At 42.6% G+C, this 18,277-nt stretch overlaps 1 protein-coding gene and 1 long non-coding RNA gene across 2 annotated transcripts in view; one reads left to right on the forward strand and one right to left on the reverse strand.

Moving 5' to 3' along the window:
* The window catches only part of LOC144799024 (uncharacterized), a 126,621-nt gene extending 110,669 nt beyond the window's left edge, over positions 1-15,952 (reverse strand). Inside the window, exon 1 of the long non-coding RNA XR_013603731.1 lies at positions 15,884-15,952. This is a non-coding gene — a long non-coding RNA (uncharacterized LOC144799024). The remainder of the gene's footprint in view (positions 1-15,883) is intronic.
* PCSK9 (proprotein convertase subtilisin/kexin type 9) overlaps positions 11,887-18,277 on the forward strand; it is a 184,367-nt gene continuing 177,976 nt past the window's right edge. Inside the window, exon 1 of the mRNA XM_078670175.1 lies at positions 11,887-12,307. Coding sequence (XP_078526301.1) covers positions 12,113-12,307 — 195 coding nt within the window. The 5' untranslated portion in view covers positions 11,887-12,112. The remainder of the gene's footprint in view (positions 12,308-18,277) is intronic.

An 18,277-nucleotide genomic window follows, 5' to 3' on the forward strand; every position in this document is an offset into this window, starting at 1 on the left:
CTATCTTGGAATGTAGCAGGTTTAAAAAATAAGATAGATAATCCATCACTGAACCTAATTGTAAATGACCGGGATGTTGTGGTCCTTCAAGAAACATGGTCCACAGAACCCGTGCATTTAAGTGGGTACAGAACTTTCTTTACCCCAGCTGAGGCCGGTCTACATGGCCGTGCGAAGGGAGGTTTAACAACTTTCCTTTCGAACAAGCTTAAATATGAGAAAGTAACTTTTAAACCTAATTCAAATTATTTTCAACTTATAACCATAAGTACTAAGGGACTTACTGTAATCTTGATTAATTTTTACAATAATATCCCGAAAGCTCAAATACTGATTACCTTAAGAACACTTAGAGGAAAAAATACAACATGAAACAGAAAAATCAAACAAGGAAACAGTAATTTTATGGGGGGGTGATTTTAACTGTCCACTCTGTACAAGGGGTAAAAAGGGGCTTTGTGGCCTAATGCTAGAACAAGACACACACCTAACACACTTTGAACATTCCTTGATTGGGGACCTAATCAATGAACTAGTATTTATGTATGATTTGGGTTTCGTGAATGAAATAGCTTAGAATCCCACTCCATTCCAACCGACATTTGTTGGCAGAGGTGCAATGTCCACTATTGATTTTGTTCTCGCATCAAATAGTTGTGGTAATAGAATCAATAGTCTATCGATTTTGGAGTTGCCCCTAAGTGATCATCTGCCCTTATTATTAGAGGTCATGAATCTTTTTTGTGAACCCTCTGAATATACCCCTTCCCGAGATATAGCCCCTGATTTGACTTTAGGTAGGCAAAATGGGTATACTCTAAAATGGGGCAAGGTTATGCCTGAAAAGTTTCTGGCAAAATTGTTAAATACCTGTTCAGATAGTTTTTCTATATGCCTAGGGGGATCAGCCTGCTCCATTCAGATTTTAGAGCATTTTGATAAAATAGCCCTTGAAATTAAGAAAAGTCTGTGGGTGGAGCTAACAAATAAGACTAGGCGTACCAAAAGCTGGTTTGATACCGCTTGTACCAGGGCACTAAGTGACTTGAAAAATGCCATCCATAAATCACCCCGGGATCACTTAGTAATAAGAGGGTTAAGGAATTCCTACAATAAGGCCCTGAAAAATAAGAAAAATGTTATAAAAAAAGGAGGCCCTTGAAGAACTCTGCGAGGCTGCACAGTCTAAAGATGCTTCGGCATTTTGGAGGGCAGTTAACGCACCTTTTCTCTTCGACAGTCACAAGGCCCGTATTGAGACGGTGATTACCGAAGAGGAATGGGTGGAACACTTCTCAACTTTATATAGATTGCAGGATGCCCCATGTTCCACTAATGTTTTTACATCTGTGAATAGTGCAATGGGTGTGGAAAAGTTGGTGATATCCCTGGAGGAAGTCTTAACCGGATTAAATGCCACTAAGGGTGGTAAGGCTGCTGGTCCAGATGGGATCCCCGCAGATTTATATAAAGCAAATGTGGAGATTTGGGGTCCCATGTTGGCACAGCTTTTTAATGCCGCCCTAGCCAACGGCATGCATTCATCCTGGTTCACCTCAATAATCGTGCCAATTTTCAAGAAGGGCGAGAGACAAAACTGTGCTTGTTATAGGCCAATTTCCCTTCTTGATTCATCTGTAAAAATTCTTGGGAGAATAATTTTGGCAAGACTTCAGAACTGGGCTGAAGATAATGAAATTTTGAGTGACCTACAGTACGGTTTCCGGAAAGGTTTGGGAACCGTGGAACAATGTTTAAATTTAATGATTATCCAACAAAAATATATTAGGGTTAAAGGGGAACGGTTATATTTTACATTTGTTGATTTGTCTTCGGCATTTGATTGTGTTTCGCATACTAAATTATGGGATATCCTGCAAGGGCTGGGCATTGATGATGCCATAATTTGTTTCTTGAGAGATTTATACTCAGGTGCCACGGCATCAGTCCGCTACGGCCGTGGGGGAGAATGCACTAGAAGATTTGGTGTGGGTCGCGGAGTACGTCAGGGCTGCGTTCTCGCCCCGTTTCTATTTCTTCTTTATACTAACGGACTTGAACATCGTCTTCTGCAGGAGTGCAGGGATTTGCCTAGAGTGGGGAGGAGGTCGATCCCTGCGCTCCTGTATGCGGACGATGCTGTTCTAATGGCTCGAACCCCCTTGGCCTTGCAGAAATTGTTAGTATCCTTTGAAAAGTTCATGTTGAGTTTAGATCTGAAAATTAACTGTGGTAAAACATACTCCATGAACTGCGGCACAAAATCTGGTAAAAAGTCGAAAACTATGTTTTTAAATAAGGTTCCCTTGGAAAATATCTCGTGTTTTCCCTATTTGGGTATTTTGTTTCATGAACGGGGAGGTTGGCTGAGTGCCATAAAGTCCAGAACTCTTTTGTTCCAAAAAACTTTAATGGCCGTTAGGATTTTCATGAAAAAGCTGGGGAAAAAACCTATAAAAGAAATCTTGACCATATATAATGCCACATGTATATCCGTAGCCCTTTACGGTGCGGGACTCTGGGGCTTTTCGAATATTGACCCACTACAAATTGCTGAAAACATTTTCTTACGGGATATTTTATCTGTACCACAGAGTGTTTCTACTTACATTTGTCATGTGGAGCTGGGTCAACCTTATTTGTCAGATTTAATTCGAATACAGCCCATTCTCGTGTGGCACAGGGTGTGGACTACCAATGAATGTGTAGTTAACCGGGCTGTGATACAGGACATTTTGAACAGTGAAAATTCGGTCAGGGTCGAATGGTTAGCATATATTAAGCAATTTATGTTTGATATTGGTCACTGCGAATACTACGAGGATCCGTTATCTATGGGAACCATACCCAGAAGTTCTTTGAAAAAACAGTGTTTGGAATACCTCGTGGATAAAAGAAGAAGAGCAGAAGCAAACAAAAAGACAGTTGCTTGGCATAACCAGATACTGACTGGAGTAAAAGTACAGCCCTATTTGACCCTGTTGATGTCAAATCATGATCGATTTCTTTTAACCCATTTTAGATTGAATCTCGTTTTTAGACTTCTGTCCTTCCCAAAGATGAATTTATGGTCACAGACTTTATCTACTTGCCCTTGTGATGATTCCTCGTCCCAATCCGATATTCACATCTTATTTTTTTGTAAATTTTACTCTATTCCCCGTCGAAAATTTTTAATCCCTTTTCTCAAAGATATGAATTTAAAAAGATGTAGTTTAGCATTCTTAGAATGTCAGAGAATGGACACTGTTTTTACTGTTGTGGTTCTTTTAAACTATTTTAAACATGTATTGAAATTAAGGAAAAGTATTAGTGTAAATGAAATATAACTAGTATGTTTATTTTTAATTCAGTTTCTTTATGTAGTATGCTGTTTATGTTGTTGTTACTTTCATGGTTAATGATTTTAGCCGAATAAAGTACTTTCTGATTCTGATTCTACTAGAGACTTTGCACATCATCGGCTGGTGGTGCTGCTTTTGCTATTCCCTAACGGCCGTAGGGTTAGCTTATCTGGCTAATTGCACGCTGTGCATTAGTATTTCTGTTACGTTAGTAAACTGTGTTTTGCTGATGTTTTCTCTCCCTCTCACTCCTCTATATCTGATGATCTGACGTCTTTATAAATGTGCTGTTATGATTATTGTGAATCGGAGCTGTATCTTTGAGAACCAAAGTAATGACATTCTAATTTGTAACTGTGACTGACCATTCATTATTATGTAATAACGAGGAAAACTAATAGAAAAGAAAAGTGTTTGTCTTTATTACTGAGTTTCAGAGTTATTTGGACATGTTTAAAAGGACATATGTTTCGCTTATTTCTTCATTATAGGTCCTCTAGAGAAACAGCCTTCCGTCTTTCATTATTTAGTCCCTTTTAGCTCTACCAAAGATTCATCGGAGGACCTTTGATATTGCTAACTGAGTGATAATGACTTATGGGCCCATCGTTACAGTTACGTTTCCGATTAGTATATAAGGGTTGGTGTGGATAAGTGAGATGACAAAAATTCCCCAATGCTACCGCTGCATCAACAGACTGAGGCACAATGTAAGAAGTGTGGGGCAACAACAAAGCAGGTAATTAAAAGATTAATTTGTATAGTGGCAGAGTCAGAAGATTTCAATTGCCCTGAGAGATAGCCATCTTGAGTTAAGTTTCTTGATTTGTAGGCCCATTAACCTGGCAAAAAAGATTTGTTTTAGACTTCCTTTGAGAGTGTACTTGACAGATAGGGCTGCAGTATTTATTTATTTATTTGTGCATTTTTATGTAGCGCGGACTTTACCCGAAGGTGTCAGAGCGCTTCACAATAGGAACAGAACTGTATTGTGGGAATGTGTAATATTTTACTTAGTATAAGCTAAAGCCATTTTTGACTGTGGTGTCCATTTAGTTTCCTTCGTAAAATCTTTCGTACTCTTCTGTTTGCCTTTTCACTCTGCTTGTCCCATCTATTTTAGTTGACCTTCTCACATGGCTGAGCAATGTACGTGCTGGGGGTTTGTGGCTGCCAGTGCACCTGTATTAGATGTTATCTGTTGACTCTTTACTGCTGCCATAACCATTCCTGCTCCCCCTCCCTATTTGCTGACCAAGTGGTTATACATCTGCACTTATTTGCTGATAGCTATTTGTAAACTTGTTCTTTCCATTTCTGTCCACATGCTTACATTGTAGAAAAAGAGTATATAAAGACGATGGTCTGTGAGTTCAGGGTACTTCCTCCTGCAACACGTGAGAGCGTTGTGTGGACGTGGTCCCACTCATGAGTGATAAATAAACTTGTTATTTTATTTCAACTCCAGTGCCGATCTCTTTTTGTTAGTCTTTGGATCCCGTGTACGAGAGGGTGACCCTGCACCAGTGTGCTCACTTTTGGGTACATTTCAACAGTATGAGGAAATCCGATTGTGCTCTGGAATGCGACCGCCCCACTGCTTGCTGAACTCTCGAGTATTTAAGCTTGTTCATGTCGCTTTCCTTGGAAAGCCTTCTAGATTGCTTTTTCAAGGCATGATTGAAAGTGGCACACAAGAGCTGTGGGCTGTTTATTACCTCTTGGTCAATTTGAAGGGTGTCAAAGGAGAGTTGTAGGTGTTGGGACCAAGGATTCCCACTTTGGCTGAAAATGGGCTGGAGGGCTGCTTTCATTGTATTAGCTGTACAAAAGGGGGTGGTAATGGACGGAGCATCTGAACCAATCAAACACTCAAACCCAGTCAACAGATCTGGGTTTAATCCATCACCGTTCTTTATCCCCTTTTGTATTTCATTGTATTAGCTGGTGCCTTGATTATTCTCTGGTAGTAACCTACAAAGGTCGCCATTCTTGCCCACGTTTGAGCCACCACACCAAATTGCAGCCTTATTAGGCATTTCCGTTGATATGGAGGAAGACTGAAGACCCTTTTGTAAGCCTTTACCTGGAATGTGTCCAGGGTACGTACTAACTCACCCGGGTAAGCCTTATGACCATAAGTAATCGTTGGCAACAAAGTGGCTGCCAGGACCCATCTTATGGGGCCAGTGGACGGGCTTTCCAGAGGCTTATTCAGGTTCCTCACACTGATGATGATTGGCTCTGCTTTTGTGACTGCATGTCTCAGTTGCTTTTTATGTTCACCGTTAGTGGTGAACCATGCACCATGATAGGTATAGGAGTCAGCATTTTCAATTTGTAGTGCACCCAGGCTCCACCTGTGAGATGAATTTTTTGGGTGGGTGACCAAAGGCAAGAATGTTGGTCTTAGAACCATTTGCTACCATTTTGTTAGCCATGTTGTATTTGTACAATGTATTCAGAGCTCTCTGTAAGTCAATTCCAGAGTGGTCGAGAAGGACGATATTGTCAGTATATTACATTATAGAAATCTTGGTTCTCCCGATCTACGGATGGATGAGGTTGGCGTGTTTCAGCGTTTCGCCAATCTCGGCCATGTAAAGATTGAATAAGAGGGGCACAGACACAGAGCCCTGCTTGAGGCTGTTGTCAGTTGCAATCTTCCTCGAGACGGGCGTAGACGTTATCTTGACTCTAACCAGGTGGAGGTATACAGTGATTTAATTGCTAGGAGTATGGTATTCCGGATGCCCCTTTCTTTGAACTTTTTTAATGAAATGTTCCTGTCTACCCGATCGAAGAATGTAGAGTAGTCCACAAAACAGGCAAATAGTGGGAGTTGCTTCTTACTCTTTGCCATGTGAGACAGGTAGAAGAGGGCCACAATGTTGTCCAGCATTGAGGTGTTTGCCCAAAAAGCTGATTGCGTGAATGAGATGTTGTTGTTGGCTTCTGCCCAGCCTTAAATTCTTTAAGTAGATGGACACGTAGGCCTTAGCTTCAATATCCAGAAGGGCGATGAGGCAGTAGTTTGACAGAACAGCCATGTCACCCTTCTTGTAAATGGGATTCAGGATAGCTTCCCTCCAGTTGTCTGGAACCTGCACGTCAGTTGGCTCGTTAGGTAAAAGGGAAGCAGTATAGCAGTCCACACCTTGAAATCCCCTTTAAAGATCTCTGCAGGTATTCCATTTGGGCCGGGTGCCTCTGTGGCTCTGATCTTTTGCAGAGTTCTGGAAATGTCAGGTCCCGAAAGCGACGACTCCTGGTGCTTGATTCCAGGGCAGTTCATTTGAGGTGCCAACTCCTCATCTGGTGCATTTGTGGCATATACGTTTTGGAGGGGAGCGATCCACTTGAATTCGGAAATAGCGTTCACTCCTGTTGTTACGGGCTTGTTTTCTTCTTTAGATAACTCCACAGATAAGCCTGTCCTGGTTTGCCCATCAGCGAAAACACATGCAGCCATTCTGCCTCTGTCTGTTCGCACTTAAATGCCCAAACCAACCATTTGTGCTATTTTGAAGGCTTGCAGTCTTTTTAGCAGATCTGCTTTGGTTGTGACTCTACTTTCCTGTTGACAGATTTTTTGGAGCCTGCGTTGCCTCACTGTGCTTGCAGCAATGTGGAGATTGATTACTTTCCATGAGGATTTGGCCGCATTGAGGGTGAGAGTAGCCACCAAGCACACTGTGTAGTTCTCTGACCCTTAAGTGCCAGTTAGCCAAGAGAGTTACACCACTTAGTGTCTTGAGATGCACGCCTCTTATCGATTCCCAGACTTTGAGTTTTTGGAAATTCACTGGGCCCAATTTAATCCTTCGGATTAGATTGTGTCTTTCCTCACCCATAGATTCAGCAATCATCTTAAGTTTTTTGAACGTGCTAGAACTGTCATTGAAGATAGTGACAAGGGGAAGATGGTCACTGTCTGAACGTGACAAGATGTTGAATCTAGCTACAGCATCCAATATCCTACTTGTGGTAATCACATAATCCAAGGTGCTTATTACCTTGAAGGATTTTTGGTATTTGAGCGATGGCGAGTTGTTTTCAGTTATATGCTGGATGGAGCTCAGGCTATATTTACTTGTCCGTTTCATGTCCCAATGCCAGGTTTGTTAGGTCAGTGTCCAGGGATTGTGGGTTAAAATCGCTGCAAATGATGACTTCATGCATTGTATGTTCATACAGAATGGATTTGAGTGAGTCATGGAACTTGGTTAGCCTTGTCAGGCATCATGTGCCAAAGCAGTTACAGTATAGATTGACAAGCAAGAGCTTCACCTTCTGGCCATTTATTTGCAGGCCTTCCAGGGATGCCATTAGGGACATTTCATCATGGGGTTTTAAGGCACATACTTTCAGATCTAAGGCAAGTCTCATGTAAATTGAAAGTCCGCTAGAAGGTCTCCCAAATACGTTAGTTTTTACAGCTGGCTGGAAGTGTTCACAGTAGTGATGGAGCAAGATTGTGTATGAAAGAGACTTGCTTGGATGCAATCCTCTCAATTAATGCGTAAAACTGTAACCAACATGTTCGTAAATATTAATATTGCATTACACTCTTTAGACTGAATCTAGGGAAGCTTGCCTATGTGTATTACTAATAAGTAACCAGAGTGACTTAAAATGGCTGCCGAAAACGTGGGAATTTTCTGCGCATGCATCTACTGCATCTACGGAGTATGACGTCCTTTGCATTGGTGGGAAAACTTTGCAGCTGCACAGTAGCTAATAAAATGTCCGCTTGAAACTCACATGTTAATGCACATGCTATGCTTAAACTAAACTTTGCATGTTTTTTTAAATTGTAAATGCGAAAAGATTAAATTAATTAATGGGGTTAGAGTAGGAATAAGTGGTATACAGTACATTCATTTATTTTCTTATTCTATCATGTCTTTTTCTGACTTTATTATTAGTTCGTATTTGGGCCTGGAGGGTGACTTAAATCCTTATCCCACCTGACTTGGGCACACCTGCGCATATCAACCCGTCCGGAACTATGATGAATCAGTTGATACTCAGCCAAGGTCGCTTTAGCAAGAAGCACTTGGGAATATCACCTCTCAACCCGAAGAGGGGAAGAAAGAAGTCAAATTTCGTGTACATTGTATTAGTTCTAATGTGAAATGCGGGTGGGAATAAAGCTTGGGAAAGCAAATTAAGGGGCGGGAATATTGAACAATGAACTAAAGAAATGTATTGCATTAGTATGGTGTGATGACCTCTCGCCATCTCCTTGCCCAATCAGAAGTAGGGGTTTTCGCGATATTGAAACATTGAGGGGTGGTACAAATACGTAGAATAGTATAACTAAGGTAGGCATAGTAAATTAGATGTCACTGACTACACAGATCCGATGCAGACGTCATGACCCATCACCGACGCAGATGACGGCAAATGCCACAGAGGTCAGAGATGCTGTCTGAGGAGAGAGAGAAAGAGAGAGAGAAAAAAAAAAGAAAAGAAACAGAGATTCTGCCAAAGAAGAATCCGATCATCTAGAAGGGGAACGCGGAAGAACAATCGAGGAGGCACATCCAAGGATGGGGAAGCATCGAAGAGAATAGTGCCAGAGAGGGGGTGAGATGCTGGCGTTGCATCAAGAAGAGGTCACCTATCCTGTCCTCAACCTCTCCTGATCCTTGGGTTCCAGTCTGACCCAGGGGTCCCTAGCCATCTCTGTGGCCAGGGGTTGGTCCTCACACCATTCTAGGTAAATATAATTCTGTGTAGTATGTCCATGTACTGCTTTCTGTTTCTACCCTCTTCAGGTACTGTCATCATGAAGATTTAACCAAGTAAATGTATCCTATTCTTGATTTATTACTAAAGATATCGGTGTATGACCAGTATTGGTATTTGACTCACAAAATTATTGATTACATAAAACTTTTAAAACACTCTTGAGTTTGTGGTAATTGAAGAAAAGGTTTAAATGACATTTCTACCTATTCTACTAACAACCTGATCTATTGACCAGAGGAAAGTAAGACCCAAGGCGAAAGGGTTGGTAAGAATTGGTAAAGGTAAAATTCATCGCAAAGGAACAACAAAATTTGACTCCAGCCGTAAACACTGGCTTATGTAGGAATGTTTTGGGCCCAGGTGAGTATAGTAGCTTATGAGCAACCCAAGCTGGTAAACACCACTGGATCAGTTGCCTGGGATTATGATAGAGCTGGTTGCCCACGTTTCCTGGAAAAAGAGCAAGTCAGGGGACCGAACAAGGTTCATTGTGGCTGTGCACTTTAGTAACTTTGCTAGGCCTGCCACGTTCCATACCTTGAGCTTATACAAGGGTTGCTTTTGGATTCAAACTGGGGAGAGTAGCTGCCAGGGCTAGGAGTAATTCCTTGTGTAGTTCAGAAGCGTTGTGGATAACCAACTCCAGTCGTTTTTTTTATTCTGATTTCCAGTTTCCTCTAACACAGTTCTCCTTAGTGGCCGTCTTGGTTGTCATGGGCACATGACATCCTCAGGTTGTTATAGGTCATAGTTTCTGGCCCCACTGAGGATACGTGGCTAGGTCTGAGGCCTTGAATGAACTCCTTGTTCCTTCAGAGGGTGAGAGCATTTTTGGGTCAAAGGTTCCATTAATCTCTATCCCCCACTCGTCAAATGAAGTCTTGCAGGACAGGATCTCTGCAACCAGTGCAGAGGATTTAATTAAGACATTTGTTGATTCGGCTATTTGGGCTGTTTGTCATAGTTCTAAATTTGACTGCCAAGAGATCGTCTGTGGATATTCTTGCAAGTTGCGGGATGGTTTGGAATAATCTCAGCAGAATGGATCAGTTTAAGATATTGTGTTGGTCCTCGGAGTGATAGAGGGGTGTGAGGATCAATTTTTGCCGGTGATTGTTCAGATCTGTGTTCGTTGGTGCAGCTGTTGTTACTCGCACATCATATCTCCTGGATCCCCTTCCCCGTACTGATTTACACAAGTTTGTGAAATAGTCATATTGTCCAGGTGTGGGGTTTTAAGGGGAATTGGGGGATCTTTGTGAGGTTAGCATTGGCTTTTGCCAGGCATCTATTGCTATTTGATTGAGCCTTGGCTGATCGAGAAACTGGGAAGAAGTATCTTGGGTGTGTATTAGTATTGGCCTGTTTCCAGTGTCCTCTGATGCCACGCCGGCAGGCATGCGTGGTTCTTCTAGTTGATTTGTATTTCCTCAACTCTGTATCATCCTTGGGAGTGGGATTCCCTGGAAGATAGAGTACACATTGGCCTGGATTTCGGTTGTGGGTTGTGCCTGTGCTTGGGGCAGCCTTTGTGTTACTAGTTGTTGTTCTTTTTTGGCTTTGTTTTGGCCCTTTTTTCATCCTTTTCATGGATCTTTTTGATAGGGAGTGCCCGTGTTGCACCACTAGGAAGCTATATTTTGAGTTGTGCTTGGTTGGCCTTCGTGGGGCGCAGTATCTATGGTCACTGAGTTGGCCTGGTTGCCCAATGGAGGGACTGCATCTTGTCAGTAACTGGTAATAGTTTCCGAACTGGCCAGCAGTGCCAATACAATATGATCTTATCAAAGATGTCATTAGAGATGTCACTGGTGGTATCAATGGTGAGATGTCATCAGTGGTGTTGTGTGAGGTTTGGAGCAGGTCACGGGTGTCTGATTTGAATGGCTAACTAGCACTGGCCAATTTCAGAGAGGTAGCATTGGTTTCCTAACCATAACTGAACATTACCTCTGGGTTTGTTTCCTCAGAATTTTTTTTTATTATCTAACGCTTCTGGGGCAGAAAAACTCAAAAGTTACCCTCAACAAAGTTTTTTTCAATGAATACACACAGAGCTTTAGTACATAAAGGGATCATGTGATCTGGACATGGATTTACACTGTAATTTAAGGACTAGGATAATTAAGGGTCATGGCATACATCTACTCACAGTCTAAGGAGTAACAATAGTACTAATTAGTGCATTCTGTTTGCTCGGGCTGAACTCCTCGAATTCGTACTCCTGCTTCCTGAAGGGTGGACCGCAAGCAAAGGTCAAGGGTTGGACTGACGAGTTACCAAGGGATTGCACGTCTTAAAGAAATTCATTAAAATCCATTACAAATCCATGATACATTCAAATAATTCAGAAATTTAAGCAAAAATATTTATAAACTTAAAAGATAAAGTAAAAGCCGACCCTTCCTTAAGAGCGTTTTCCTGGGTTTTCCCATCCTGAAGAAAAATGGAAAGTTCAAAGTTGTGTTATTTGAGTGACGAAAAAGAAAGGTGATTACAAATAACGTGTGTGCAGAAAGGCTGCCGACAAGCGACCACTTGCCCTCACAAAACCTTCCTCGACTGCCTCGTCGTCCTTGTGCACAGCGCTGGGGAGGGGTGTGTCTGCTGCCGGAGTAACCTGACGCCGGAGTGAAAGTGGGGGTAGAAACCTGAGCTGCTGGTACCAGGAAAGCCCCGGTTAAGCCTTAACGAGCTCGCATCGTCCGATGGCTCTAGAGTGGCGTGATCCTCGGCAGGCGTGACCCGCCCACGCCCCAATGTTTATTAAAACACGTGAATGTGACACAAGTTGTAAACCTGCTCTCGTCCTCTTCCCCTCGCTTACCCATTCTTGGAGCCCGTAGAGCCACTGCCCCGCTTCACGTCGCCCAATAACTGGCCCCTTCTCAGTCTGTGTGGCTCTCGGCGAGTGCCTCTGCTGGTCCAACCTCACCCCGACCGACCACGCACCGAGTGCCCCCCTTGACACGGCCGGTCAGTCTCCTCGCCGCCGCCTGGGCTCAGTGACCATGGCCTCCCTGCGGCCGCTCGTGCTAGCCCTGTGTGCCCTGCTGCTCGCCCCGTACCCCGGCCGGGCACAGGAGGGGGCCACGGAGGACGAAGAGGAGCAGTACGAGATGGTCCTGTCCTTCACCATGGACGACGAAAGCCAGGCTGAGGGGGGCAAGGAGGCCGAGCCCGCCGGCTTCTTCTGGACAAACAAGGCGAGTAACAAACACCCCATCCTTTCTGTACTCTCGCTAGGGTCAGGTAGCCCGAATCTCCCCGAACTCCAGGGAGGCTTCTTATGAGGTACCTTATGGACCCAAGCCGTCTTTATAGGTACCAACTACCACTTCACCAAAGACACCTGCTTATACGGCCACTGAAATCGTCAAACCACCCATGCTTTATATGGGCAGGCACCGTGCGGAACGGAGTACCTGCACTTTTTAATTTGAAAGGGGAGAGTACCATCCCTTCTCAGTACTGCTGCAGTGCATTTAATGGGAGAGTACCTGCACTTCTCAGCACTGCTACGATACATGTAATGGGAGAGTACCTGCACTTCTCAGCACTGCTACGATGCATGTAATGGGAGAGTACCTGCACTTCTCAGCACTGCTACGATGCATGTAATGGGAGAGTACCTGCACTTCTAAGCACTGCTACAATACAATTAATGGGAGAGTACCTGCATGTCTCAGCACTGCTACGATCCATGTAATGGGAGAGTACCTGCACGTCTCAGCACTGCTACAATACAATTAATGGGAGGGTACCTGCACTTCTCAGCACTGCTACAATACAATTAATGGGAGAGTACCTGCATGTCTCAGCACTGCTGCAATCCATGTAATGGGAGAGTACCTGCACTTCTCAGCACTGCTGCCTATACATTTAATGGGAGAGTACCTGCCCTTCTTTCATTTGAAATGGTAGAGTACCTTCCCTTTTCAGTACTGCTGCAGTACATTTAATGGGAGAGTACATGCTCTTCTCAGCACGGCTGCAATGCATTTAATGGGAGAGTACATGCTCTTCTCAGCACGGCTGCAATGCATTTAATGGGAGAGTACATGCTCTTCTCAGCACGGCTGCAATGCATTTAATGGGAGTGTACCTGCACTTCTCAGCACGGCTGCAATGCATTTAATGGGAGTGTACCTGCACTTCTCAGCACGGCTGCAATGCATTTAATGGGAGAGTACATGCTCTTCTCAGCACGGCTGCAATGCATTTAATGGGAGTGTACCTGCACTTCTCAGCACGGCTGCAATGCATTTAATGGGAGAGTACATGCACTTCTCAGCACTGTCGAAACACATTTAATGGGAGAGTAGTTGCACTTCTCAGCACTCCTGCAATGTATTTAATGGGAGAGTACCTTCACTTCTAAGCACTGCTACAATACATTTTATGGGAGAGTGCCGGCACTTCTTTCATTTGAAAGGGAGAGTATCTGCCCTTTTCAGCACTGCCGCAATACATTGAATAGAATACCTGCACGTCTCAGCACAGCTGCAATACATTTAATAGGAGAGTATCTGCACTTCTGCAATGTATTTAATGGAAGAGCACCTGCACTTCTCAGCACTGCTACAATACATTTATTGGGAGACTACCTGCACTTCTTTAATTTGAAAGAGAGAGTATCTGCCCTTCTCAGTACAGCTGCAATACATTTAATGGGAGAGTATAGGCACTTCTCAGCATTGCTACAATGCATTTAATGGGAGAGTACCCGCATTGCTAATCACTGCTGCTATACATTTAATGTGAGAGTACCTGCACTTCTTTAATTTAAAAGGGAGAGTATCTGCCCTTCTCAGTACAGCTGCAATACATTTAATGGGAGAGTATAGGCACTTCTCAGCACTGCTACAATGCATTTAATGGGAGAGTACCCGCATTGCTAATCACTGCTGCTATACATTTAATGTGAGAGTACCTGCACTTCTTTAATTTAAAAGGGAGAGTATCTGCCCTTTTCAGTACAGCTGCAATACATTTAATGGGAGAGTGCCTGCACTTCTCGGCACTGCTGCAATACATTTAATGGGCATCCATCCACATTTTTAAGGTCTGAAAGTCGCTTTTCTTTATTTTCGTGGACATAGAATATACTTATCAGGGTATCAAAAAGAGTTGTTTATTAACCTCTTCGGTAAATACCGGAGGTTATCAAATCCGATCAGTGAAGTGCCGAAAAAGACCTTCAGACCTTAAAAATTGGGATGGACGCTCAGTGCAAACACTCTAAAGCAAACAATTGCCTGATATTATCTTAAGCCCTGATGAAGTTCCAAGAGCAAATGGAACGAAACATGTTTTCTTGCTTCCCATTATCATTGCACAACAGGCCTGAACATGTGCAGTCTCGAGCTGCTAGTTGCAGTGATCAGAGGCAAACGTATACACATACATGTATGTGTCAACATCTAGTAGGTGTCCTACTTGTCTACCTCACAATACTCAAAACAAACTGAGTGAACATAGGTGCACAAGTTAGAGAGTAAATGCCTTCCCCAGATGTTCCGTATGACATATGTTAGTCATGTGGCACCATGTTTTGGATACTGTTTCAGGCCTCCTCTTTCCTTACAAATTCTTTTATTCTGATATTTGAGTATATATTGTTAAAAATAAATGAACGTAGATTACAACTGCATCCATGCATTTGTTTATATGATTCCCAGGACTCTGAAAATGGTGCTTCTAGTGACATTAAGCCATTGGGTCACCTTGCCCATGGTCTCCACCAGCACATGGGTGCTTCCCTCACCAACAGCAAATTACAGATCAGCATCCATTAATAGGAATGAAGAAGCAGTCATATACAGAATACCTAAATGTATTGCTTAAGGCTCCTGTACATTATGAGCAGTTGAAATGACCTGCCTGCACCCACACTTTACCCGAGTGATATCACTTATTTTCTGTCCACACCGGGGCAATGTCCATATTTGCCTTCCTTTGATTTCTTTAGTCATTGGACAGTGTTTTATGGGATGTGGTAACACAAGACGCTGCAGCTCATTTACAGGGTTCAATTAAAAATGGGTTGAGCATTGTACATTACTCTGCTAGTGCAACGGATAGCTGTGTGTGTGCGCGCACACATGCGCCTTTGTGCACCATTGTGTGCCTGTGTGTTCTTTAAGTAAGCAGCATGTTGGAATACTCATCCTTACCCATCCTATTTTGGTCTGCTCCTGGTCCCTCTGTAGTTGCCCTTCCTACCTGGAAGATGTCCATTCAGAGGGATTTGACAGACCCTGCAGAAACTGGAGATGATTTCTGCTCTTGGAAAGCTACTGACTTTAGACAAAAAAGTGTTGCTATTAACCTTGTTTAAACACTTATTTAGTGCCAGAAGCCTAGGGTATTATGGACCAATTACTACATTTCTCCTCCTTTTCTCTGTAATGGATAAATATGGTGTGGTGACCACAGACCCGTGGTGATTCTAAATGCCTGGCTAGTACCCAGTCTTGCATCCTGCCATATTGGGGCAGGGGTGGAGCTCTATGCATTCTGGGATGACCCCTTTCAGACTGTTGGTATAGGCGGGAAAGCCCTAATAGTATTTATGTACTTTTACACTTTATTTGACATTGTTGAACAACCCACCCACATTGCTGCTTTGTCTGAATACATTTAGTCAGTGATTGCCCTTCGTTGATTTTAAACCTTTCTGAGTGAAACTGGGCCCCTCAGTTGTCTTCCGAAGCTATTGCAACCTACAGAGCCAACCAGGGGTCTTCATTGCCCCATATTAAACGGAGTTGCTAATTTACCTCCTCATAGCTGGAAAGCCGCTGAACGGGAGGAAGTCCTTCTGGCCCATGCGAACATGAATGTCGATCACTGCCCATCACGCCCCACAGGGGGAAGCCAAAGGCAGGAGAAACGTCGAGGTGCGGCAATACGATCTCGCGCCCTCACAACAAGGCCTCGAACAAAGCACGCGCTGCAGCCAGAGGCCAATCGCCTAAGGCGTGCCAACTGCCAGAGGTCCCGCAAACCGGAAGCGGAAGTTGAGCATCATCCAAACAACACCTACAGTTTCGACAAGGTGAAAGCAGATTTAGAGACCCTCGTGTAGTATGCTTGTTAGATAAATGAAATGAAGAAAATCCAAGATGTGATCTTCAATATAGGTTTAATCCTTAGTAAGTAAAACCCACGACCAGCAAGGATGAGTAACCGCCTTGTAATGGTCATGACATAGGACATTACACATTCTGAGAACCTTCAAAGTAGAATACATATTTAACATTCCTTAAAGAGGACAAGTGTATTAAAATAACATACATATTACACATCCTTCCCCTAATAAATAAATTAAAACCAAATATAAATTTCACCAAAATAAGTCTAAAAAAAAACTAATTCAAAACATAATCATGAAGTCTCACAGGGACAGATCTGATTCTGCGGCCTATCCCCCTTCCATCCCCCTCACCAATGGTATTCGAAACCGGTTGTAAAGCAGGGAGAGCTGTAAGATTATTAGAATCACCCTGAGCTAACATTGAAGATTCAAGAACGTTATTAGCAGAACGACTGACAGGAAGAGATGCACTCATTGAAGATTCACCAACACCAAACCAATCAGCAGTGGAACCATCAGAAGAATCTGAAATCTGCTTATTGGAAGCAATAATTTTTGCTTGTTGATCAGAAATCTTAATGAGAGCATTCTTGTTCCACCAACCTCTCTCAAATAAAAGAGCTGCAGTTCTAGAAACTTTTAATACTTTCACAGGTGCAGAAAATTTGGATTGGCCCTTAGTGATTTTCACAGGTTTCTTAATAATGACCCAATCACCTGACACAAGAGGTTTTTCTGTAACTTTCATGCGTTTGTCATAATTACCTTTATAACTCTCCTGTTTCATTTTAACACGTTCACGAATCTTGGCCAAATCAACATTTACTAGAGAACTTTTCATTAACCAAGAAGGATTCAATTTAGATGTAGGAATCCTACCACGAAGTAAAACAAAAGGAGATTCTCCTGTGGTACTGTGCGGGGTACAATTATAGTTCCATATTTTCTCATGAAGAAATTCTGAAATATCAAGATTATTTGCACAAGCTGTTTGAACAGCTTCCTTTAACAAACGGTTTGCTCTCTCCACCAGACCATTTGATGCAGGACTGTAAAGAGGAACTAAAGTATGCTTGACATCTAAATTGTTTAAAAACATATTCACTTCCTGTGAAACAAAGTGTGAACCATTATCGGTAACAATTTCATGTGGAGTACCATCAATGACAAATATTCGCTTTAGAAAAGAAATTACAGTTCTAGAATTCGGATTCTTAACAAAAGAAAAATAAATCCATTTTGAAAAGTAATCAATGGCCACAATCAAAAATTTATATTCATCATTGAAAACAGAAAATGGACCCGAAAAGTCCAGAGCAATTTTCTGCCAAGGGGCCTCGGGCCATTGTACCGGAACCAGTGGTGAATTGGACAACTTCCAATGTTTATCGGAGCATAAACATTGTGGACATTGGTTGACAAATAATCTAACCTGGTTGTCAACTCCAGGCCACCAATAAGTGGTTTTAATTTTATTTGTGGTACCAGTAATCCCAGGATGTGTCTCATGGGCCACCGAAATAATTGATTGTCTAATGCCAACTGGTGGGACAAATTTGTCTTGTCTAAATAAAATGTCACCAGACACAGACAATTCAGATGCAACTTGTGCATAATGTTTCTCCTCCATGGACATGCTTCTATCTCTAGGCCAACCTTTTATCAAAAATTTCTTAACATTCTGTAGGCAAGAATCATTATCCATACTACTTAACCAATCTTGTTTGGTGATCTTACTACCCTGAAGGGCATCATCTACTGCGAAAACACACTCTAGATCTGAATTAATAGACTCATGTGTGGATAAAGGTATGCGTGATAAACAATCCGCACGGATGTTTTTACCTCCCGGTAAGTATTTTATCTCAAAATTAAACTCTTGGAGTCGAGCTAATAATCTAACTAAACGAGAAGAAGCTCTATTGGAAGAACTTTCGCCTAGCATGTAAATCAATGGTTTATGGTCCGTGTACAAAAGAAACCTAGTTCCCCAGATATACATTCTGAATTTTTCCACGGACCATGAACACGCTAAAGCTTCTCGCTCTATAGTACTATAATTGACTTCAGCCGAAGT

The sequence above is a fragment of the Lissotriton helveticus genome, chromosome 1_2 (assembly GCF_964261635.1).
Source record: "Lissotriton helveticus chromosome 1_2, aLisHel1.1, whole genome shotgun sequence".
Taxonomy (NCBI): domain Eukaryota; kingdom Metazoa; phylum Chordata; class Amphibia; order Caudata; family Salamandridae; genus Lissotriton; species Lissotriton helveticus.